Source organism: Apodemus sylvaticus, chromosome 7, assembly GCF_947179515.1.
Source record: "Apodemus sylvaticus chromosome 7, mApoSyl1.1, whole genome shotgun sequence".
Taxonomy (NCBI): Eukaryota; Metazoa; Chordata; class Mammalia; order Rodentia; family Muridae; genus Apodemus; species Apodemus sylvaticus.
Window position 1 is genome coordinate 120971137 of NC_067478.1, and position 25774 is coordinate 120996910.

At 47.9% G+C, this 25774-nt stretch overlaps 1 protein-coding gene across 3 annotated transcripts in view; it reads left to right on the plus strand.

Annotated features, from left to right (window-relative positions):
- The window catches only part of Amotl1 (angiomotin like 1), a 72393-nt gene that overhangs the window by 35599 nt on the left and 11020 nt on the right, over positions 1-25774 (plus strand). For all 3 annotated transcript variants that reach the window (XM_052189106.1, XM_052189104.1, XM_052189105.1), the window contains exons 4-9: positions 3821-4109; positions 6409-6553; positions 7273-7362; positions 17393-17538; positions 20926-21075; positions 23738-23928. In XM_052189106.1, coding sequence (XP_052045066.1) covers positions 3821-4109; positions 6409-6553; positions 7273-7362; positions 17393-17538; positions 20926-21075; positions 23738-23928 — 1011 coding nt within the window. The remainder of the gene's footprint in view (positions 1-3820; positions 4110-6408; positions 6554-7272; positions 7363-17392; positions 17539-20925; positions 21076-23737; positions 23929-25774) is intronic.

A 25774-nucleotide genomic window follows, 5' to 3' on the forward strand; every position in this document is an offset into this window, starting at 1 on the left:
TAGGGCTGGTAGGATGAAGCAGGAGGATTCCTGAAGCAGCCAACTTGCCAAGCTGAATCTGTATTTCAGGTTAATTGGGAGACTGCCTCAGGAAATGAAGACTGAGAGTGATTTAGGAAAGACACTTGACCCATGTGTGGCCTCTGCACACATGCGCCCAAGTCTTCATGCATACATCCTCACTACCACTATGTATGCAGGACTCAGCCATGCACCAAAAGTCCAAAGAGCAGAATCCCCACCCTCTTTAATCAGTCCAGGTATCAAAAATATTATCTTTCTGCCAGTGCTTAAGATAAAAACCGTCCAGATGTTTCCCTCCTCATTTCAAGTCTCTGACGTCTTTACCCAGAGCACATGTAAGTGCTCGGTGGCCCGTTTCTGCTCTGGATGGACATGCAGGAGGGTGACGGTCCTACTGTGTCCTCGGAGTACCCCGAGCTGCTCGGTTCTTTGCTTGATTTCAATGGTGGGGACCGGGGGCCTGGTATGGTGGGCATGTGTGCTTTGGGAAATGTTTTTAACTTTGTATGGAATGTCAGATCTCTGGGCTGTCCTGTCAAGCCTGGGATCTTAATTTGCATACTTACGGTATAGAATAGTGATGCAGCTGGTATGGAAACAGAGGATGCCAGGCTGGTGAGGAGCAGATTAAATCAGCGCTACTCATGACTACTACACCTATTTGCAGGTAGAATGTAAAACTCGTATTTAGATATGCTTATGAAGACTGGTGTGTGTTGAGAGGAACAAATGTTACTAAGAGCCTGTTTTCCCAAACTGAGGAACACAGCTAGTTCAGCTTTGTGACCTCCCCACACAGGAGAAGGGCAGTTCCTGCTATTGTGATTACTATGTTACTGGGGTACTATGATTCCATAGTCTAAGTAAAATCTGATTACCAGGGCATAACTCCTTCATCACAGGCGGTCAAAGGTCTGTCTCTTCTTTGAAAAGCAATCAAGCAAATAGAACCAACTTGGTCTCAGAGTCGGGGGATTAAATCAGTTAACAGAAATGACAAGTCTCAAGTCCCTGAGTCATAAGCCTCTATCCTCGGAAAGGTTGCACACCAATAATTAGGTAGAAGAAAAGGCATGGGCTATTAACTAATATTAAAGTGTAAATTGCAGAGTAAAGATAGCATAAGGCCGCTGTCAGGGAGAATAGGACTGTGTTGGAAATTCAGAGGGGAGAGTTAGGAACAAATCCTGGGAGAATGACCCAGGCTGCACCCATAGCGCCAGCCTCTGCTCCAGAGTCTCCCAGAACACCACTCTCTAGGTCACGCAGTTCCAGTTTCTCCCCTGACCATGGCCTGGGGGCATGAGAGGCTCTTTAATTCCAATTCTTATTCAGATGTATCAAGAACAACCAGTCTGTTAAGATGGAAACAGTTCACACCTTTGGTATTTCAAGGCTCTGTTGGTCATTTAAGGAGGCGGACCTGCCTGATCTCGAGCCTGTGCCTTTTGGTACTATGCCAGCATGCCTGCTTTTACCAATGCGGGTGCTTGGTAAGGTGAGAACATGTCTCCCCTTGGTGCATGCGGGACGGGTGCTCTCTACAGACGCAACACGTCTGACTCTCTTGGACGGTTCATCTCTTGTATTTTGGAGGTTGTCTCCTATGCTTTTGTTTTTATTCTAAAAAGACAAATAGTGATATGTAATGTGTGCATGCGTGTGTGCATGTGTGCGTGTAGGGGTGTGCCACACATGTGCACATATGTCATGGTGTATATGTGAGGGGCAGAAGACAACTTGTGGGAGTAGATTGTCTGCTTTCACCGAGTAGGACCTGGGAGTCCAGAGGGTCATCAGCCCCCCTTGAGGGTGGGGCGCCTGTACCCACTGAGTCATCTCACCAGCCTGTTACCTATTTTATAAAGGTCAATGCCCTTAACACTTCTTTTCTGAGTGGAAGAAAGAAGGAGAGGAATACCATGTATGGAATAATTTGCTATATGGTGCTCCAATATTTTTTACCTTGACTAGGAAAGGAAGCTTAGACCCAGCTAAATTAGCATGACACTAAGAAGGAACTCATAAACGCAAGATGGAAGGAGATTCAACTTGGAGCACCTGAGGCTGGGCCGGAAAGTCTGTTGTTAGTAGACAAGGCCTGAGGTCAGTCATGGTGTGTGATATGCCAGGATCAGTCCGCGGTCATCTTCAGGAAGGTTAAGATCCTTAAGAAGATCCTTAAACTTGTAGCGTGTGGCACTTAGTTACAAGGAACTGGCATTCAGAGGTGTCATAGCTGGGAGATATGCTTATTGAAGTGGACACCATGACAGTCACCAGGGTCTAAAGAAAATGGACTCAAAAGGAAATATGTAGGTCTCAATAACCTCCGGGTAGGAAATTGGGGTAGTGCTGTGATCTTTGGCTGGGGATGGCCACAGGTGACAGAGGATGACACATGTAAGTGACACTCTCTGGGAGGCTTGCCCTTTGACAACAATGATAGGCAGTTTTGGATTGAGGCCAGATTTTTTTAAATTTTTATTTATGTTTTGTGAGACAGGCTCTTACTCTTTAGCCCAGGCTATCCTGTAACCGATCAAACGTAGCCCAGGCTCTCCGTGAACTTGCAGTCATCTTCCTGCCTCTGCCTCTGCCTCCCGAGTGCGAGGAGGACAGGCCCGAGCCAGCACACAGAGCTGCCTTACAGTCGGGTTTCATCACCCCTCCTCCAGTTCCAAGACCTGGAAGTAGAGATTAACAAGAAGGCTGAAGCTTGCAGAGGGATTGCAGGGATGGGAGACCCTGGCTTCAAGGTTTATGAATGCCATTTGTTCCTGTGAGGAGCCCTTGGCTTAGCTCGAAAGAAAAAACATGGTGATTCTCATGAAATAGGCTGACAGAATTCTGAAGTTTGGGGGGATGGGAAGTGAGGACGTGAGGTTCATGATTCCGAGTTGAAGACCAGCACCCGGTACTGAGCTGTTGAAGGGCACTGGTGGGTCCTTTATCGTCGGGCTAGATTTGAACTCTGGAAGTTTAGACCTCAGAACCGACAGATCAAAACAAATCAGTCCTTTGTTCACACCTTCCTATTTGATTAAATGGTACCCCCTACCCATTTCTTGCTAAGCCCCACATCTAGAAATACTATTTTACTACCTCCATCTCTTTTTCTCACTCTTCATATACACGAAACAATTCCTCGCAGACCATACCCAGACTTCTGGGCTCTGCCTTGTACACTGAGTTCTCGGCACATCACTCCTAGCAAGGCAGCCCTCACTGGCCTTGGTGCGCCTCTTACGGAAGTGTGGCTGCAGCTTGCACCGCCCCTGCCAGCGCCTGGGTAGCACTGCCTGCCGGTGTGCTTTGTATGGGGGATTTTCTTAAAGTTGGTGACGCTGGCTGGTGCCACTTCCTGCCACGGGTCTGGCCAGTTCTGAGCACTGGCCAGTTCTCTTGCTGAAGCACATCTTTCCCCCACTCTACCCTTCCACCCAAATCCCTGGGTCTTTCTTGACTGCCTTCCAGACTTTGAGAGACACTCGCTTTGATCTCTCACACAGAATTAGCTTCTCCAAAAATTCCGTTCTTTGGAGACTTAGACTCCATTTTGAACATGCCTTGCTTGTCTCTTCTGGAGAGCAGAGACCTGCTCTGCCTTGTCCACTCTCTTCCCAGTAAGAGGAACGTGATATCTACCTCTGAGCCTAAACCTGCTGCTTAGTAGAGTGTGAGGAAGTGCATGGCCGGCCCCTGCTGAGGGAGCCACAGCCATGCCTGTCTGTGGCCTTCCTTCTTCTTCCTGTGTCCTCTGGAGTCTGATGACTGGCCCTCTCTTCCCTCGCAGCCGCCCTTGCCAGCTGCCTTTTCCATCCACGGTGCAGCAGCACAGCCCCATGTCTTCTCAGACGTCCTCCATCACTGGGCCTCTGCACTCCGTCTCCCTGCCTCTTGCACTCCCCATGAGCCTGGCGGCTCCACAGCCCCCACCGGCCTCGCCCAGCCAGCAGCTCGGACCGGATGCCTTTGCGATTGTGGAGCGAGCCCAGCAAATGGTAGAGCTCCTCACAGAGGAGAACCGCGTGCTTCACCAGGAGCTTCAGGGCTGCTATGACAACGCGGACAAGCTCCACAAGGTAGGTGACACGCTGAGGTAATTCGATGGATCCTGGGAAAGAGAGAGGTAAGTAATGAGCTGCCATTGGTGGGAGATCAGGAGGTGCTTGGGAGTCATTTCTGAGTCACGAGGGTGTATCACAGAGAGCTTGTGAGTCTAATGGCCTGTGTGGGCACTTCCTGCGTTGAATGCAATTCAAAGGAAGGAGGATCTTTGACAGCCATACAGTGAACACAGTTCAGAACACACCAGCCAGTCACGATAGCTCTGGAAGACACAGAAGGAGCTCTGTGTCCTCCTTGTTGAGGAGTGGGACAAAGGGAGAAGCAACTGCAGTGTGAGGAGGCCTAGGGAAAAATCACATGGTACCAACGGAACCAACCTGCTCTCTCAACTCCACCCGGCCTCGGCCTCGATGACATGTCTACTTCAGGGAAGGACTGAAATCAGGGCTCAGCCTTCTGGTGACCAGGGTGAGGGCACAGGTGCTTCTTAGCCATGGCCTAAGGTCCTGCCATAAGCAATCATGAGCTTCGTCCTAACAGATTCATACATTATGTCATGACATACGACTTTGCTTATGGTCCCTTTACTCTATAGCACACTCTCGTCTCCTCTCCTGTGAGTCCCTTTCTTCTCCCAAAGAGCCCCTTCAAACTCCATGTCCTATATACATATATTTAAAAAAATATACTCAACATATGAGAAAAACACATTATGTGTGATTCTGAGTTTGGCTTCCTTATATAGTAGCCTCTAGCCTTATCAATTTCCCTGGCTAGGCTCTGGGACTAGCAGCTGCCTGCCTGCTAGCTAACCCTTTCCCCACAAACGCTAGCTCACACAGCCAGCTTCACAAACCTCTCTGGTCTCTGTTTGTTCCTTGCCCAATGCTGTCAACTGCCATCTCCCCAGCTCCCTTTAGCCCTGTGGAAGGAAAACACTTAAATACTTTATATTTTAAAACTGACCAGATAACTCAAAGGATGGGTGAAGAGGCTCCTGCGCCATCCTCCTTGACCTCCACAGCTGCCTGCGAAGGCCACAGACTGCGAAGGCCCGAGACACCGACATGCCCGCAGCTGCTTCCACTCCACTCTGCAGTTTGCTCTGACTCCAATCCACTCCCTCCTTCCCTTCCTGTCCTGCCCAGAAAACCTGTCCCAGCGATTGGCTGCTGCTGTCTTGTCTTTATTAGCTAACTAATAATTAGGGAAACTCCCCCAACACACACACACACACACACACACACACACACACACACACACACACACACACACAGTATTAAATCACATTTTTTTTAACCCGTCTGTCCATTGGATGGGGTATCTAGGCTGGTCCCATATCTCGCCTGTCATCTCAGTCTGCCCTGTGCTGTACAACATTGTGCTAGAAGTTACAGATAGTCACTTGGAAACCCTACTCTGCTAGGCTGTTATTATAGCAGATATAGCTACTTGTTGATCTGTCCTTGCAGTAGGCTAAAGGCTCTACCATTAGTATTCTTGACTTGGTAAAATATAAGCAAACAAACTCACACCTGCAGTTTCCATCCAGTCCTTGCAGTTCCTCTCTACAGAGAGGTTCTCTGCTGAACATCTGCTTACAGTTGGGTTGAAGAGCATTGGTTCTCTGTAGAGCTATTTGAGACAACACTCAGTAATGCAGTCCAACTTGGCATGGAGGCAAGAGCAGGGTCTCTGAAAAGAATGTTGTGCTTAAAGTCTGGGAGTCTGAGTTTTAGTTGGAATGCTTGAGTTCACCCCCCACCTTAACATCTTCCTATGTGAAATTGAAACTTCATTAATCATTATAAATAATGGTACAAAAATAAGATATTTAGGGGACTGGAGAGATGGCTTAAGGTTACGAGTGCTTGCACCAATGTTGGGTGGTTCGCATTTGCCTGCACTCTGGGGGATTCACCACCCTCCACTGGACTCCTTGGACACTAACACACATGTGGTATGTGTGTACATGTGTGTGAGCACACAGAGAGACGTGTAAATAATAAGCAGATAAGTAAATAAATCTTTTTAAAGGGCTGTTTCAGTTATGTCTAGATTTATCCCATCCTCCTGTCAGTAGTGAGAGACTTCCTGGGTGATGTGAGACGGCTTGACCAGACTCGCGAGACTGTTCTTACAGATCACTGCGGCTCTTACGGGCAGCAGGGGGAAGATGGAGTAGACGTGAATGAAGGCCCGAGGCACAGAAAGACATCTGTGAAGATGCGGCTTCATACTCAGGCTGTGGGACAGTCGGCATCATGGAGGCCCTGTCACAAATGCCACTTTAATGCTAGGTCTTTCTTACAGTTTGAAAAAGAGCTGCAGAGTATATCGGAGGCCTATGAGAGCCTGGTCAAGTCCACCACCAAGCGCGAGTCTCTGGACAAGGCCATGAGAAACAAGCTGGAAGGCGAGATAAGGAGACTTCATGACTTCAACAGAGATCTCCGCGGTATGTCTTGTTCTTGTATGCCGTCAGCGTCAGATGTCTTCCTTGGCCATCCTCCACCTGATTTCTAACTTTGTTGTGTGTGTGTGTGTGTGTGTGTGTGTGTGTGTGTGTGTACTTCATACTTTTGAGAGTTGGTTTTCCTGGCTGAGTCAGGGTCTCATTATTTCTGCCATACTTAATGCTCCAGGTTAGCTGGCTTATGAACTTGTAAGTGATTTTCCTGTCTCTCTACAAGAGGACTGGGGTTACAGATGCCAACCACTGAATATGGCTTTTTTTGTGGGTCAGGCAATCTGGCCTTCGTGGTTAGCCTTTTCTGTCTGGCCATCCTCACCTTATTTTTTTGAGACTGGGGCCTCTTGATGAACCTGAAGCTGGATGATAAAACTAGGCTGGCTGGCCTTCAAGTGGAAGCCCTGGGATCTTACTGTCACCACCAACCAGAGGTTGGTGTTGCTGGGGTTACCGATGCATGCCACCATATGCAGCGCTCATGAGTGCTAGGATCAAACTCAAGTCATTATGCATGACTGGTTGAGCCATCTTCCCAGCCTGCCAAGGTTTTTCTTCTGCTAGCTTGGAGAGTACAGCATTGTCCCTGCCCCCATACTGCTCTTTCTGGGCCCTACCTGACCGTCCCTCTCATCCTACACAGCTCTTGCACCGTCTGTATTTCTCTGCTGTGTGATGACTTGGGGTTATTTCTCCGTTGTTTATAGATCGCCTGGAGACAGCCAACAGGCAGCTGTCCAGCAGGGAATACGAGGGGCACGAAGACAAAGCTGCAGAGAGCCACTATGTGTCCCAGAGTGAGTATGTGTGTCTGTCCCAGAGCTGCTTTCTTTACCATACAGGGGCCGAAGCAAGGCTTGGACCAGCTTCTGATTGGTTTTGTGCTGCTTCCTTTTTGTGAATTAATTTAACCTGCAACCAACAGTCCTCAGATGAGTTTCCTCAGTCAGTCGGGGCAAAGCTGAGCTGTCAGACCTCCTCTCAGGGATGTCGAATCTGTCTATGTATTTGCTACCCTTGTGGTTGTAACAAAACACTTGAAAAAAAAGCATCTTCTGGGAGGAGGCTTGAGGATAAGGTTCATTGTGGTGGGGAAGGGTATGGCAGTGGGTCTGTGTGACTGTTTGTTCAGACACGGGTAGATCAGGAAGCAGAGGAGAGAGCTCTGACTCAACCTGCTTTCTCCTTTTTCTCTTCTCGTTTAGTTTGGGGCCATAGCTCACATTCAGGGAAGGTTTCCTTCTTCCGTTATTTCTTTCTGAAAATGCCTAAGACATGTATTAATATAATGAAGCTGTCCTACAGCTCCTTGTGATCCATTACCCCCTCAGGAAACAAGTGTGCACTCACTATTTTAAACAAGTCACAACCCTTCTCTCCCAGAAAGGACAGAATACTCCGTGGTAGCATTTGGTGTTCTGAGCAGGTCAGGGCTAGCCTGGTGCTGCTTTTCCTCAAATGTTCCACAGAAGCCATCCTACTGCCTATCTCCACGTTTGGTGTCCTGAGAGAGAGAGCCTCTGAGCCCATCCCATCCAGGAGTAGGGGCAGTGTCTTTGTAAGCCTCCAGACTTAGAGGGAGAATATTCTATTAATTTTACCAGAGGCAAATAGCATCAGATGGGTTTTGAAAAACCATCAGCCAAAGTTTGAATTTCTGCAAATGAAATGAGCCAGAAGTATAAAACTCCAACTGTTTTTTTTTTTAAAAAGCTGTTTAGAAAATTGTATTCTGGTGTATGTCATAATTCCTAACGACATGAGTAACTGCTCACAGCTTAAAAACAATCTGAAACAACAAAAACTAGCATGTTTGAGAAGTACTCATCCTTCTCATAACAGTATTCTGACATGGGTGTATCAAAGCCCTTAAAGTTTTAAGACTGGGAAATAATAGAACAAATTTTGCGATTTTTTCAATAGTTTGGATTAACACTGAGAAATAATAGGACAATTTTTGTGATTTTTCAGTAGTTGGGCTTAAGGCCCTTTCCATCTCCCAAACTGACTCCTGACTCCACCCTTGTAAGCTGTCTTTATTTAAGCTCTGTCTTTGGCAGGTGTGCTAGTCTTGCCTCTCAAGTGGTTGCCGTGTGCTCCCGAACGTGTCTGTTGATACAGATGTCATGTATTTGCTGTCTCTGCTGAGCGTGCATAGGAAGGTTGTGCTGACTAGTTTTATGTCGACTTGACACAAGCTAGAGTCATTGGAGAGGAGAGAGCCTCAGTAGAGGAAGTGCCTCCGTATGATCTATAAGCAAACCTATGGGGCATTTTCTTAATTAGTGATTGATGGGGGAAGGCCCAGCCCATTGGGGTTGGTGCCACCCTGGCCTGGATTCCTAGGTGTTATAAAAAAGCTGACCGAACAAGTCATCAGGAGCAAGCCAGTAAGCAGGCTTACCATGGCCTCTGCATCAGCTCCTGCCTCCAGGTTCCGCCCTGTTTGAGTTCCTGTTCTGACTTCCTTCAATGATGGGCTACAGTGTGGAAGTATAAGCCAAATAAACCCTTTCCTCTCAGCTTGCTTTTGATCACGGTGTTTCATCTCAGCAGTAGAAACTAAGACAAAAGTCGAGTCCTGTGTGATATTTGCATGGACAGCATCAAGACCTTGCTTTTGGATGACTGTGTGTGCAGGGGGGAGACATGCTGGCTGTGTTCTGTCAGGGAATAAGTCCATGTTGTAGTTCATGTCGTGCAATGAGCATTCATGTTGTTTCCCAGCCAAGGCTGAGCTTGGAATAACAAGGCTTGGGGAGCTCCCATTCCTGAAGACTTTCATCTCTGGCTCAAAGCTGAAACATCAGCAGTCAGGCAAGGAGGCCCCTGCATTTAGAGGGGATGGTTTGTTCTGCTCAAACAAGCTTTGCTATCTTTCAAAGGCATAGACAAAGGCCACAGGCACTTTTCAACTGCTTAGAGGTGTTCCAAGGCGGACATGTTAGGTAATAGTGTCTAGGCAGGGCATTTCAGACAGACCTGATAATGGTGCCCCTGAACCAGCCTTCCCACGTGACGTCTTGTTCTTCTGTTGGAACAGCAAATGGATAGATTCGGGATGTTATTCCATATTGACTTTCTCCTCTGTGAAACCTGACGACCTTTCGGCTATTGAGAAAATTAGCCTGTCCCCAGTTCCAGTGCAGATATGCCCAGTGTTTGCTCTTGCTAGCATCCCAGTGCATGTGGTGCCGTGCGTGTGTGTGGACTTTAAGGTCTTGTCCCTCAGTCTCAGGAACTTGACACTTAAGTGGTCCTCAGCTAATGGCAGTGTGCACAAGAAGGTATGCGGCCTTGTTGGAGGACTATGTCATTCGACGCGCCAAGTCATTCGCGCCATTGAGAGTCAAGAGACTTTTGCCATTTTGAATCTGCTTTCTCAGCTTCCTGCTCATAGTTTGAGATGTGAGCTGCCAGCGTTTCCTGCCCATCTCCTGCCACCACAATTCCAACCACAACGTACTCTTCACCCTATTGAATCATCATAAACTCTTTCTCCTATAAGTTGCCTTGGCTGTGGCTATTGTGATCGCAATAGCAAGGTATCTAATCCAGCATGTTACTGAAGTAAAAATAACCTCAGTCTTACCCAGCTGTGAACCTGCAAGCTACAGTAACAACCTGCCTGTCAAGACATATCCACAGATGCAATAACGGCATAAATGTGGTAAGACCCACCAACCACTCTGAGGCCCACTCCACAAAGTGGAATGATCACTGGACATTGTCAGTGAGGCCAGCAACCTGTGGTTGGACAGGTAACAGACCCTAGGAGAGGCCTGTTACTATTATTCTGCTAAAAGAACAGCACAGCAGCATGGCTCTGAATGGCAACTATTGTACCCATAGATCAGGTCATTGCAACCCTCGTCAGAGATGCATTTACAGTGTATGGTGACTGATTATTTATGGGTTTTGTTCACTTTTTTTTGTTTTGTTTTAGTTTTAGTTTTTCAAGACAGGGTTTCCTCAGTGTGTGTCCCTGACTGTTCTCGAACTCACTCTGTCGACCAGGCTGGCCTTTTTTTTTTTTTTTAACTTTCTTTTTTTTTTCTTTTTCTTTTTATTGAAAAGGGAAGTAAAACCACTTTTGTGATAAAAGTAAAGATTTACATGGAAAATATTTCAGATGAACACCACGTTAAAATTGACAATTTGCATGGAAAATTAAAGAGTAAAGTGGTAGACATATAAAACATTGCTAAATTAATTGAAATAGGGAATAAAAACATTTTATGATAGAATTGAAGAGTTATGTGGAAAATATTTCTGATAAAATTGTAGAAAAATGTAGAAAAGCATGTTAGAATTGAAGATTATCATGGAAAATTTTATATAGATATAATAATGGCAGGCATAAAAGTATTCCTAAGTTGATTGAAAATGGAATTATAAACATTTTCTGATAAACTTGAAGATTTACATGAAAAATACTTCTGATAAAATTGAAGAAATATATAGAAAAACATGTTAAAATTAAAGATTATGGAAATTATACAGATAAAATGATAGGCATAAAGGTAATTCTAGGTTGATTGAAGGTGGAATTGAAACATTTTCAGATAAAATTGAAGATTTACATGGAAAATATTTCTGGTAAAATTCGAGAAATATATAGACAGACATATTTAAATTGACTATTTCATGGAAAATTTTACATACAAAATGGTAGATACAAAAACTCTTTCTAAATTAATTGAAGGTGGAATTAGAAACATTTGTCATAAAATCAGTCTGCCTGCTCCTGCCTCTGAGTGCTGGGATTAAAAGAGCATGCCACCACTGCCCAGAGGATTACAGTTTTTATTACCTATGGATTTTTCCAGTAACAACACTTAATGCCTTCTAGGTCTTGAGCCATGTATTGACTTGCTTTTAGTTTTATGCCATGTTAAGCATAATTCTAAGCTTAAAACACTATTCAACAGTGTGCTCTTCAAAGATAAGTGTGATCCCACTGTTCATGTGACGTTTTTTGAAAGCTAGCTAGGTAGGCAGAGTAGATAACAAATTGAAGAGGGACTAACCTTGAACCAGAGAGAAAAGACATTTTATTATAGAGGCACTTCAGTGTTTTCTACCGAGACAGAGGGAGTCAGTAACGGAGACACGGACCAGAGAAGCAAGTGCTAGATAAGTCAGGGTGGTGGGCAGTTGGCTAGTGGCAGTATGGTGCAGGTATGACCAGAGCAACTAGATGGTAACACATTCCTTACCTTTCTCATTGCTGTGGGCAAATACATGACAAGAGACAATTTTTGGGAAGAGGGGTTTATTTTTGGCCCAGGTTTGAGGGAGTCAAGTCCATTATGGCCAGTAAGGCACAGTGGCAGGAACATGGAGTGGCTGGTGGCATTCAGGCCATTCAGGGGAAGGACTTGGATACAAACCTCAAGGACCACCATTGAGTGACCAACTTTCTCCACCTAGATTGTATCTCCTGAAGGTTCCACGGTGTCCCCAAATAGCACAACCAAGTGATCAATTCCCGTTCTAACCATGGCATAGGGTCACCCTTATTAATAAAATACAGGAAGTGTAAGTTGGGGTCAGACAATGAGTTAAAGTTGAACAGCTGTAATGAAAGATGCTGGATGGGAGGTGAACTCCACCAGACTTTCATTCAGGGCGTGGTACAGATGACAGGCCTGGATCACTGCGACTCTTATTAACACCTTCTGCAATTCTGTAATTGCAGAATTTCTGCCAGAAACTCTAGTATTAGAACAAAAGAGAGTAAAGGTCATCAAACCCTAGTCGTCATAGCCTCAATGTCACCCATTCAAGGAGCAGCATCCTTTGCAAATGAGTCCTTTGAGACCTAGCAGTTGGTTCAGAGGAAGGCAAGACAGCCTGACATTAGTCGTGACACATGGATACATGTGCTGAGAATACAGGCTGGGGGGTAGCGCTGACAGCCACGTAGGCTGATGCAAAGGGGGATAAGACAAGATATATAGAAATAAGCTTTGTGGCTTTTGCTTGGTGTCATCCATGAGGTAAAATGTGTAAGCCCAAAGGGACACACACACACACACACACACACACACACACTACAATACTAGAAACTGAACTCTGCTCGGCATTGTTGCCACTGAATTCTGAAGGCCAAGGTGGGAACTACACAGGGCTACTGGGCAATGCTTAGTCATGAAATTTGCGATTTCTCTTTGAGGATCTTGAGAAAACTCCCTTCCTGTCCCCTACTGATTGTCACCAGAGGAATTCAGAACTTTGTTTTATGGTTTTGTCTCTGTTTTTCCAAATTTTTACAGACTGTAAGATGACAATGTCAAGGCCAAATTGTTACTGAAGAACAAGACTGTAGGCCATTGGCTGTGTGAAACTGAGCCTCCTTTGTCTTTCAGCTCAATTCAGGTCCTCACTTTCTTTCTATGTATGTATGTATGTATGTATGTATGTATGTATCTATCTATCTATCTATCTATCTATCTATCTATCTATCTATCTCCACCTCCATCTCCATCTCTCTCCTCTCACCTGATAAAGGCAGCTTACTACAAAGCACATCGCCTGGGAATATCTATCAATTTTAGTTACAACTTTTCAGTTATTAGAACTTTAAAAAAAAGATTTATTTTATTCATGTGAGAACACTGTAGCTGCCTTCAGACACACCAGAAGAGGGCATCAGATTCCATTACAGATGGTTGTGAGCTACATGTGTAGCTGGGATTTGAACTCAGGATGTCTGGAATAGCAGTTAGGACTCTTAATTGCTGAGCCGTCTCTCCAGCCCTAGGACATTTTTTTAGTCATTTCTTTAACGACTACAAATTTCTGTCTGTTTCAGTCTAGGGAGCTAAAAAGAAACTATTAGATATGGGAGAAGCCAAGTTGAGAGGTGTGAAATTTCATCTTACCTAGTTTTCAAATGACCATATCAAGCATTGTGGAATTTTTGGATAAAGCACACCTGTCTAGCTGGGCATGTGTGCTATCCCAGAGTGTAATAAGTCATATGTGAGACCTGCACAAGGGTCTCCACACCTTGCCAGCTTTCAGGGGAGCTAATTTCCCAAGCATGCCTTCAAAGCTTGCTTGTCCGTGTTGTATTTTAAAGCCAGAACATTTGAGGGCTTCATCCACTTGGTTTCACTCTGGCGGCACCACCCCTGAGACACTCAGGCCTTTTCAGAGTGTGTCTGCAGGGCGGCTGTCTATATTCGAAGGAGTCTTCTCCCAAGTGTAAACATAAATGATAGTCCAAGCTCGGCTTGTCGGCGCCCCACGAGCAGAGCTGACTGAGGAAGGCGGCCAGTCACAGGCTGACGTCTAGCTGCCTCCAGGAAGCATGGATGCTTTACAGTTGTTGTTTTGCTTGGCATTAACAGTGATAGTGTTGAAAACTGAGCTGCTTTGTTGGGCCGTATTCCTTCCACTGTCTAGTGAGCTGTGTTTCCAGAACCTGCCACGTAGAGGTGCTTAGTGAACATTTACTCGATTCCCAATGAAATGGCGGCCATGGGCCTTTATTCAAACTGGTAGTTAGAAGTTATTTGATGTGGACGCTTGTGCTCTAGGCCGTGACTAGCATGCTCTTTCTGTTGACGGATGGGTAATATAGAGTTCAGGCTTTGAAGCAACAAATGCTCAGTTCGGCGGCTAGAGCCCCAAAGCACCCACGGATGATTCCTAAACAAATGGACGGAGCGCGGCTCCAGGAAAACTTGTTTACAAAAGGAACAGGCCATGGGCTGGGCTTGACCTGAAGATGGAAGTTTACTAACTTCACTTCCCACCATGGTGGGAAAGAGAAAGAAGAGGAAAGGAGAGGGGAGGGGGAGGGGAGGGAGGAGGCAGCAGTGGCAGAAGCATCAGCAGGGACTCGGGTGCTGGGGTGTAAAGTTGGTATAGCAGGTGCTTGCCTAGCGTGCTGCTCAAAGCCCTGGCCCCTCTTTCTGGAGCAAGGGTGTGTGTGGCACTGCCGGGCACCATATTGATTTGCTCCAGTTTCCTCGCTTGTCAGCTGGCTGACAGGACGATGAAGGAGCCTCTGTTGTGAAGCGTTTGGCTTGGTGTCTAAATCACAGTAAGTCTCCGGGGATATTTATCAACTTTCACTATAAGTAATCAAAAGTCTGCTAAGCACCGGATGACAAGATGAGCATCCTTGATGGTTGTTTAACCCTTGGAACGTCCTGCAAACTCCATCTTGTCTGTTTCTCAGATGGGATGGAGGGTCTGCGAGCCGGCACCGCAGTCAACCCTCACTGTACCTATCATTGAAGGTGCACAATCAGACCAGGCTGGCCCCACTGACATAACTTGCTGTTGCAAGAGTGAAGGGCACCCTGGGATCCCGTTCTGCCTCAGCTGGCAGCGGCCTCAGGCACAGACCTTTGGTCCTGCCCTTTGCTCTCCTTACCCACAGTGCTAAGTGCACTCGGCTCGGTTCCTGTGTGGCTTGCTGGCCTCTCATTGGTGACTGATGTGCAGCCTCGGCCTAAACCCACGTTTTCTGCTCCTTCAGTGAGATGCTCTTTCAGTTGCCTCTCTGCTCAAGGTGCCGGTCCTCAGTGCCCAAGAGATACTTTTGTTTACATTCATGAGTGATTGCCCATGGGAAGAAACGTTCACTGAATGAATGCAACCACAGCAATGTGCTGGTGTAGCTTCCAGATTTGGCTCTAGTTTCCTTGTGTGGCCAGGAGGACTGGTAACCATGGTAACAGTGCCCAGGTGATGTTAGAGAATCGGGTTCTGCTGAAGCATCCCATGGAGCTACACGTCTCCTTTCTATTAATATGAGTATCTGTATATGGTTTGGTCAGTTACCTTTTATCAGTTGTTTTGATTCCATTTCTGTTGCTGTGATAAACACCATGACCAACAGCACCTTAGGGAAAGAAAAGGTTTATTTGGCCTGCAGGGGAACAGGGGCAACCAGGGCAGCAGAGGCCTGAAGCAAGAGGCCAAGGAGAATGCTGCCCCCGGCTGGCTCCTTCTGCTTTCTTCTAAGCCCGGACCATCTGCCCAGGGATGGTACTGCCTACACTGGGCTGGGCCCTCCCATATCAGTTACCAAATAATTAAGAAAATATCCCATAAAAATGCTTGCAGAGTGAAGCAGTGGAGGCCTTTTCTCAGCCGAAGCCCCTCTCCCAGATGGCCCAGGCTCTGTGAAGTTGATAACTAAGTATCCTGCATGTCAATCATGGTGGTTTTCTCTAGTTTGAATGGCTTCATGGGATTTAATAGTTTAACCAATTCCTTCCTTATTTTTGGTTATAATGAGGATCAGATCTAGGCACGCAGATTCTAGGCTGAGCCCAACCTCGACTTTACCAAGTTGTCAGGTTAGCTTTGAAGTCACCATAACCCAGTCAGACCTCCAGCTTCCCCGAGTGTCTGGGGTTACAGGCCTGCACCACCCGGTAGGACTTCCTTATTGTCACATGTCAAATTCTTTCAAGCATTTTCATACTGTAGAAAGCATGTGTATATGATGTGTGTAAAATGAAGAAGATACTGCTTTTGCAGCCAGAAGCATAGTTTCCATGAGAAGCACTTGTCTGTGACACTGCAGACTTTCCTGGTCATGGGAAGGCTGATCAGGAAAGGGGAGAGTTGTCTAGGTCCCAGTGAGACTTTTTTTTTTATCAAAAAAGGGTTAGGGTTAGGGTTAGGGGGTTAGGATTAGGGTTAGGGGGTTAGGGGTTAGGGGTTGGGGTTAGGGGTTAGGGTTAGGGTTGGGTTAAGGTTAGGGTTAGGGGGTTAGGGTTAAGGTTAGGGGGTTAGGGTTAGGGGTTAGGGGTTGGGGTTAGGGGTTAGGGGTTAGGGTTAGGGTTGGGTTAGGGTTAGGGTTGGGTTAAGGTTAGGGTTAGGGGGTTAGGGTTAGGTTTAGGGGTTAGGGTTAGGGGTTAGTGGTTAGGGGTTAGGGTTAGGGTCTAAGGTCTTTCTTAGGTCTGTGTAACTCCAGGCCTCAGACTGACCTGCGAAGTGTTGAGAAGGAAGCCCAGACATGGCGATGTGCACCGGAATGCACATCACATAGATTTCTCCTACAACAGTTTCCAGCAGAGCTGAACAAATTCAGACTCCCTAACCAGACCTGCCTCACTGGGTTGGGAACTGTCCTTGCGATGGGCTGTGATAACCACAGCTCCCATCCCCATGTGACCATCTTCTTTGGTTGGATGGGAAAATGGCTTTCCTAAAGCTGCAGCTCCCATCCCCCCCAGACAGGACTGGAGGACAATCTGGGGCCCTTCATAGGAGAAGGCGGTCAGCCTAGAGCTCCGATGTCACGCTGCAGTGGACGAGCCCCTCTCTTGGGACCTTGCGTTACTCTTCTCTGAATAGGAAATTTAATACTATTGCAAGGGGTGCCTGCCCTTTTATCTGAGGCTTGGAAGATGCAAGCAGGAGAGGTCGGGAGCATAAAATGGAATTATACAAGATGTAATTGTGAATGCTAAAGTCAGTGCTGTAGAAAAGTGAGTCCAGCACAGTGTAGGGGCTGCGGCTCCTGTGTGCGCTTCGCTCTTCTCGCTGTGCTGGGATGGATCCTAGGACCTTGTGTGTGCTTAGACCATGCTCTCCCACTGAGACACGATCCGGTACCTCATCTCTGGAAGCGTGTCCTGAGCAGAGTTAAGGGTAGGCTTGAGACAGTTGTCGCGTCACTCAGCCTCCACCGTTGCCAAGCAGCAGCACCCAGCAGCAGCAGCAGCAGCAGCAGCAGCGTCTCTCTGCCATGTGCACATCTTTATCCTTAGTCCTTGCCAGATGCAGCCTGTCAGCGAGCCCCAGGCATGGCGCTTCCCCATGGAGCTAGCTCTATCTTTTCCTCCCTTCCAGACAAAGAATTCTTGAAGGAAAAGGAAAAGCTGGAAATGGAGCTGGCGGCAGTGCGGACGGCGAGCGAGGACCACCGGAGGCATATCGAGATCCTGGACCAGGCTCTGAGCAATGCCCAGGCCAGAGTGATCAAGCTGGAGGAAGAGGTGAGACCCGCCTGGGGGAGGGGGAGCCCAGAGGACGCCCCCGCAGCTCTCGACCCAGCTTTTTAAGCAGAGCCTTTAAGGGAGAATTGTGGGAAACAACCCAGAGGCAAATGAATAAAAAAGTTATCCATCACGGAACCAGGCAGAATCTGAGAGGCAGGGATTAACAACATAGTCTGGGAGCCCACAGTCCGCCCTGCTGGTGCCCAGTGCTGGAAATGATGGACACGACCGAAAGCCGCTGGTGTCTGTAAAGCAGAGTCGCTGTGGCCCATCTTCGGGCAAAGGGCAGGTGCAGTGGTGCCCAGCCTGCCCTTTCACCTCCTGGTTGACTTCTGTAGCCCACACGTCCATCCCCGGAAACGCTGATTTAGTAGTTTGTGACGAAGCCAACTTTCTAGGTTACCTTTGTAAGGTAAGCTAGACTTACCTAGACTTACCTATTGACTGCCCCTTTAGCCCTAAGAGAGGGACCAGAAGAACCGTGTATGGGGCTCCAGCTGGGGATGCTGAGCTGTAAGCAGAGGAGGACAGGTGTCACCCCCGGGGCTGTGCCCTCACCTTGTCACTCCCTGCAGAGGTGCCTGGCACGTTTGTGATGGGCTGACCTAAGCAGACATCATGTTGTCACGTAGTGTGGAGGACAACAAGAGAACACATCAATACTCAACCAGGCACGTGGCACAGAAAGCGGCAAGGCCTGTGCCCCTCGGGCGCATTCCAACCCTGCAAGTCTTGTGTAAAAGCTCAAATGCCAATGCTGGCAGGGGAATCCTGAGAGGCAGCCAGGAGCATCTACCTTGTCGTAGAGAGTGCCCGTTGACCTTGCAGGCAGGAGGTGTGCTCTGAGTAAGGGAGGCCTGGATGCCCCTGTATCGTTGTTCTTGAGGAAATCACTTCGTGAGGCCTGCTCTCTGGGCTTGGAGCTAAGGAATGTTCTATGTTGTAAACTTTTATTATTACCTTTTAAAGTGTATTATTATTGTGCATGCGTCAGGGCAGAACATACATGTCACAGAATGCATGTGGAGCTCAAGGGACAACTTTTATGTGGATTCCAGGACTGAACTCAGGTTGGCAGGCTCCCACAGCGGGGCTCCCACAGCGGGGCTCCCACAGCGGGCTCCCACAGCAGGCTCCTCTAACTGCTGAGCCATTGTGCCAGCCCTTTTGTTTGGTTTTAATATTCCTTATAGAAGTGAAAGTCATGGTCACCACCAAAGTCCCTGTCACTAATTCCTAACCCTTTTCTTTACCTGTCTTGTATTTGGCTGCGTTTGGCTGGATGACACAAATACTTGGTTTTACTCCAACTCCCTGTTCTTTTAACTTTTTAAAATTTTAAATTATGCATATTCTTTTGTCTACCTATGAGATTCTAGTCATCAGAGAGCTGTGAGCTGCCATGTGGGTGCTGGGAATTGAACTCAGGTCCTCTGGAAGAGCAGTCAGTGCCCTTAAGCACGGAGCCATCTCCCTGGCCCTGCCCTCCCTGATCCTACGCAGGTTTCTTTGAAAGGGTTTTGATCTGGTCCCCTTTGCCTTGCACTAGTTTACCACGGCTGTCACAACAGAGTCATAGAACCAGGCCAACAACATACAAGTTCAACATACAAGCTTCCCGGCACACCAGCTGCATGACTGTGACCAAGTCGTCTGGCCTTGTTGCCTTCAGCTTTCTCATCCCCCAGGTAGAAGTAGGATGGGACGTCGCTCCTTCTTGATCTCAGGAGGATTAGATGAGATGCGCTGACAGAGCAAAAAGGTTCTCTGAAAATGCCAGCTGGAAGAGCGGCTGCCGTGTATGTCCTCACTGAGATGCTGGTGCCAGCCTTCAGGCTGGACCACACAGGGATGGAGCCACTCGTGCAAAGAGCATGGAGACGCTCGGGGATCCCACTCCTTCACTTAACACTGCACATGGAGCGCACTACCTGCCGGGTGCTGGCCCTGGCCCGTGCGTTGCAGACACTGCTTGCTCTGAGCAGCAGAGACATAGGCACACACGTTTCATGGTGGCTATATACTCAGAGAGCTGCATGCGTTGGTAACAATGTCTGGTAGTTCATATGAAGCATTTCTCCAGGGAGACCGCTAAGCTTAGGAACCTGCCTAGTAGACAGGTTTTACTCAAAAGCCCGCTAATGTAAACAGTCAAAAGCACCTGAGAGAAAATCACCCAGCAGTCAGGTACAGCCGGCGCTTCCCGGAACCGTTGGAAAGCCTCTGTCTTCCTGCGGTTGGTGACTCTGGTAGTGTGAGCAGAAGCAGGCACGACTTGTGGCAGAGCTGCTGCCCAGCCAGAAGCCTCCATCAGCAGCAGGCTGCCTGGCCAGGCATGTCACAGCCTGCCGTGTGACGGTGCACGGCTGCATCACTAGAAAGGCATCTCTCCGTTTCACCAGGTGCAGAGAGACAGGAAGACAGCATCCGGTGTCTTTCTGCAGAGCACCAGATCCAGGGAATGTTTTGGCTTGATTTCCTGGCCACAGTTGTTTCCCAGGAAGCAGGGAAAACACCTGGATTCATGCACATGAACCAGACTCCCAGAGCAGACTGAGTCCCAAGAATGAAGGGCGAGGGCTTGGCACTGTGGGTCGTGACCCTAGATCCATACTTGGTGGTGTGTTTATGTAATCGTTTAACATTCGTTTCCACTTCCTTAGTCATCCCCTGGGGGGGGGCTCCCTGTGTCCTTCCTGTCCCTCAGTGAGCTCCTTAGTGCAGAGAAGAAAGGCATTCCAGAAACTGCTGGAGTGAGACCAGCAAATACACAAATGAGTGCACATGCATGCATCCAAATCATGGAGATACACATCATTCCCCTAGTGTGGAAATAATTGTAGCTTAGTAGTTACATATTGTGTTTTTATTAAGTATATATTCATCATATGTTGTTTTTTTATAGACATAATTTTTATTTAGTAGAGAAAATTCAGAAAATAATAAATTTCTTGTTCTTGCAGAAATGACTATTCTACTATAAACATGACAAATACTTCTAAAGATTTTCCTTTCTCTTATTTCTGTGGATCTATGTATACATAGGTAGACAGATATAGTTGTAATAATGTACATAACTTCTGGTTTAGGATTTTTTTATTAGACTTTAGAGACTAGGCATTTCTATACACTAAAAGCTTTCTATTAATCTCCTTTCGAATGGCCGCAGATGCCATGATTATAAAGCAGTAATGAGTCAGAGAGTCCAGAGGTGCTCACTTGGCCTCCCGCCCCCAGCCTCCTGGCCCCTGCCGTACCTGCCGTAGGCTCCTGCAGGACGGGCGGGTGGTGCACACACCTGCTCTGCTGGGGTCTCCAGCTTGTCTCCAGGCCCAGCTACAGCGGTCAGTGGTGTCCATTGCATGGTTTCACTGTCTCCCTCAGTTGCGAGAGAAGCAAGCCTACGTGGAGAAGGTGGAGAAACTGCAGCAGGCCCTGACCCAGCTGCAGTCTGCATGCGAGAAGCGAGGACAGATGGAGCGCAGGCTGCGGACCTGGCTGGAGCGGGAGCTGGACGCTCTGAGGACACAGCAGGTGAGTGACAGGCTGAGGGACTGGTGCCTCCGATAGGATGGCTTACAGATTGACCTAGCAGCCCAAGGGCCGTCTGACGGACTCTGTGCACCTACATGGCCTCCATAGGGGCTGGAGTCTCTGGGGTGAGGCTAGAAAGAAGGGAATGCATTTTAGGTGACCTTACACAGGGGACATCGATTTACTGGGCCTGAAGGAAAAACACAGAGGCGAGGTGGAGGACCTGTAAAAGACAAGGCCTTGAAAGTGTTGCAAAGCCAGGGCAGCTAGATGCAGCGATGGGGGAGTAGTCCTTGAGGTGTCTTCTGATGAAGCAATGGCTCAGCTGTGGAAGGCAGGACTTCTTCCTACAGTCAGTGGAGAGCAAGCACCTGGGAAGAGGTAGGGGAGCCTGCAGTGAACCAGAGAGGAGGCCCTCAGGATGCTAGTGGTAAACCAGAGGCTTTGTTAAAGCTTAATGCTGACCCCGCAGGCCAAGGAGGAGCACAAGGAAGGGAACATGGGGGTCACATGATCAATGAGTTTGTCTGAGGGAACTCAAAGCCACCTGCAGTAAGTCTGGCCATGAGCTACGGTTCCTCCTGCATCTCTGCTGGTGTCTGCTGGTTGTGAAGCTCAGCTATGAGGAATCGCAGAGAGGAACATGCCAGTCCAGGCACCACACATGTCCCAGCAAAGAGAATTCCTGCAGGAAAATCCGAGGCAAGCCCGAGGCTCCTGCCTGGGGTGCTCTGAAGCCCGTAGGGCTTTCTAGGAGGTGAGCGAGCTCTCCTGCACCGCAGGTGCCGTGGTATCGTCTACTGTCTCGGGGTGGGGGGCAGTGTGGTTGTGGCTGCACTTGGGCCAGCTCAGCCCCAGTGCATGGCAGGTCCACGCATTTCCTCCGGAAGAGTGCCCTTGGTTGAGGAAGACCGTGTTGCCAATATTTCCCCAAAATGAAGAAGAGTTCATTCCTGGCCTCCCCATCTTTTCTCCATGGCAGGCTCTGGTTTGGGAGGAAAGGCCTGTTTCCCTCTGGTCCCTGGGTGCTCAGGTGGCACAGGACAGAGCCTGGTCTCCAACAGCCAGTCTCTGTCGCTCAGCTACTGAGACCTCCATCTCCCCACCAAGGGCACTGCTGGCACCAGACGGTAGACCTTAAGATCTCTGGCTGGCAAAGCGAGCTTAACTAGAGCCAGAAAGAATGTGCTTTTCCAGTCAGCTTGCTCCCGGGCCTGTGGGTCTTTTATCCTGGGGTCTGTGAGGACAGACTCAGCTATAAATAAAGAAGGACCACGAGCCCGGAATCGTACATACATACTCACCACACACACATTCACCCCTGCACACACTCTCTTCCTATCCATCCTACACACACATGCTTACTCCTACACATGCTCACCTTGTAACATTCACCCCATACATAGTCATGCCCTAGGCACATTCACTCCTACCCACATACATGGTCATCCTGTATGTGCACATTTATGCCTAACATACATGCTCACTCCCTGCACAGACTTGCCTGCACTCACACTCATTCCCTGCATGTCACATACTAATTCACACAAGCATGTATACACACACACACACATACACACACACACACACACACATACATGCCTACCACCCCACTGCTCCTCCCCTGGGCAAGCTCATCCCAGGATGCTCACTTCCATGCGTTCTTGCTCCATGCCTCCTCACGCCAGTATGAACGACATAACTCAGTTTTTTCATCTATAAAATGAAGGTTTTATTAGGTTCCTCTTGTATTTGCAACTGCAGTCAAGAAAAACTGCACAGGGCTCAGACTGCAGTTCAGGGGTTGAATGCTTACATGGGGTGCATGACACCACAGGGCGCTCCTGTCTTCTGCCTCCTCAAACTTATTTACCCCAAAATAGATGACAGAGTGTGTCAGAATGAAAAGCGAAAGAGGGGAAGATGGGTTAGGTAAACCCAAGTTACGGAAGAGGCCTGAATCTGATTCTTCCCAGTCCCAGAGACATCCAGATAGCATCCACCCTGTTTCCTCTTCCTGAGGGTGGAACAGCCGTGTGCTGCCCTAAAGCTATCCACCTTCCTGTGTCTCAGCTCAGTGCTTCTCTGCCTCAGGCCTCCAGCAGGGCAGGGCCCGGGACCTTCCTCCCTGGTGAGTCTGCCAGCTAGAACCTGCGCGTTTGCCATCTCTCTCTACTTCTGGTGCATTTCTGTTTTTAATCTTCCAAAAGAGAAGGGAGGCTGAAATGGCTCCTTACATTTCTAAAGAAAGTGCCCCAGAGTCAGGGCTTGTTCTTGTTCTCACAATTGCAGTGTTAACTGCATGATGTAAGTAGTGAGATGCAGAGCCAGACCTGAGTTTGAAACCCAGCTCTGCTATGCACTGGCCAGAGGCATCATCAGATCGTGAATACAGTCTCTCCGGGACCTAATCTATGCGTGTAAAATTGGAATAGTGTGTGTTCTGCAGAGCCATGTGGGCATTGGATGAAACAGAGGTGGCATGGGACGAGGACCCGCTGAATCGGGGTGCTCGTGTTAGAGAGAGGGAGCCTGGCCTGGCTAATGCTGAGGTGAGGACACTGCAGAGGCAGGAACTGAGTGTCGCCCAGCAGGTGGCAGCAGTATAGACTCCGTCTCATGGCATGTTTAGAACATTCTGATATTGCATCTACTTCTTCAGAAACATGGAAATGGCCAGCCCGTCAATCTCCCGGAATATAACGCCCCCGCCCTCATGGAGCTGGTGCGGGAGAAGGAGGAGCGGATCCTAGCCTTGGAGGCCGACATGACCAAGTGGGAGCAGAAGTATCTGGAAGAGAGCACCATCCGGCACTTCGCCATGAGCGCTGCAGCCGCTGCCACAGCCGAGAGGTAAGAGATGGTCGCAGGGCTCGGCTTCCAACGAATGGGAGTGGGCACAGTGGCTGACGGTGGAATCCCAGAAGGCTGAGGAAGTCAGGGACAGCCTGGGCTAGAGCTAAACTCTGTCTCAAAAACAAATGAAAATTTCAGGGGGCCTAAGGAGGTCCAGAGAAGACTCTCCTAGGGAGCAGTATCTACATTTTTTAAAATGTTATAAACATTATTTTAAAAAACAACTTGCAAATAAAAACATCACACAGAAAAGCTAACCAAGTCCAAAGTCCATACAACTAAGTGAACTTCTATACAATTAGAATTGGTATTCGAGATGGAAAGCTGGGGAGCTTTGTATTAGATTTTATATGTTTAGTATCAAATATATTTTATATACTTATCTACAACCCAAACCAAAAAAAAGAAAAGTCAATGACAGAGTTAAAACTTGAAAAGCTTTTAGCTTATGTCCTCTTTCCTTTATCGTGTCCATTTTTCTTAAACACTTATTTTGTGTGTGATTTTGTGTGTGTACAGAGGTGTGGGCACATACATGACATGGAACACGTAGGAGGGGATGCCAGAGGACAACGCTGGCTGTCTACCTTCTACCGTGATTGGGACAGGGTCTCTTCATCGTCTTCCCATGGAATACACCAGGCCTGCCAGCCCTGACCTTTCAGGGAGCCTCTCATCTCTGCCTCTCATGTCACCACAGGGACATGCTGAGATTACGGACACGGGGCAAAGAGCCTGAGAGTTTACATGGGGTCTGGGGATTTGAACTCAGGTCATGCTTGCGTGGCAATTACTGGGCATCTGTCCAAACCAAGAAAAATTTAAAGCCGTAGTGCTACTTGAAGATACACAAGTTCTGGTAGAGAGAACGGAGCTCCACTCCCAGCATCCACAACAGACACAAAAGTTCTAGAAGATTAAACAGTATTCCACTCCCACCTACCCAAAACTCCAGCTCTACCACATCCCATGCCGTCTCCTGGCACCTGTACACAGACACACAGACCACACACACACACACACACACACACACACACACACACGTCTCCAGGATGATTGGCTGTAGAGAAATGGGCAAAAGCGACTGTTTAGAGCCATTGTGTTTTGAGTTTCCAATCAGGTACATGTGTCACATTTATATGCACCAATCTTCAAACAAACAATATGGTCTTTGTCCGCCAACTGTTTTTTGCCGTCTGTTGCTAAAATTCTTTCCCTGGGGGAGATGTGGACAGCATCTACCACCTCCTCGGAAGGTCCCAAGGCCAAATCCTACCACTCCACCAATGTCACCTTGGAAAACCAATGAATTTATCGGACTCCCTTACAGAGAGCGGGAAGGGTCAGATGATGGCTTCCCGGGAGGGATGGAACTCTATCTCCCCAGGTTTTCCCTCTACTCTAACCCTTCCCAAGGCCCCGAGACCGTGTAGGAAGAGTGTTGTGTTGCTGTGAATTTCATGACCCAGTTCCTCCTTTCTGTAAGCGGCTGCCTATGAGGCCCCGCTGAGATGGGAGATGGGGATCTTATAAACATGGAGGTCGCCTTACTCTTCTTTATTCATCTGGACAGCATTGGCTTGGATTTTTGAAGTGGGTTTTTTTTGTTTTGTTTTGTTTTGTTTTTTTATGTGTGGGCAAGGTTTTGAAACTTGACAGACTTCAAAGCCAAGCAGTGTCCCTTCAGAGTTTCTGGACACTTGCTGTCTCGGTTGTTTTTGACTAAAGTGTCTGCTGCCTTACTCAGCAGCACAGACATGAATTTTTAAATTCACTTCCAGTGCCGCAAGAAGTTTTTCAAAGTAACTTGATGGGAAATGTTGCTAGCTACTGGTCCCCGTGT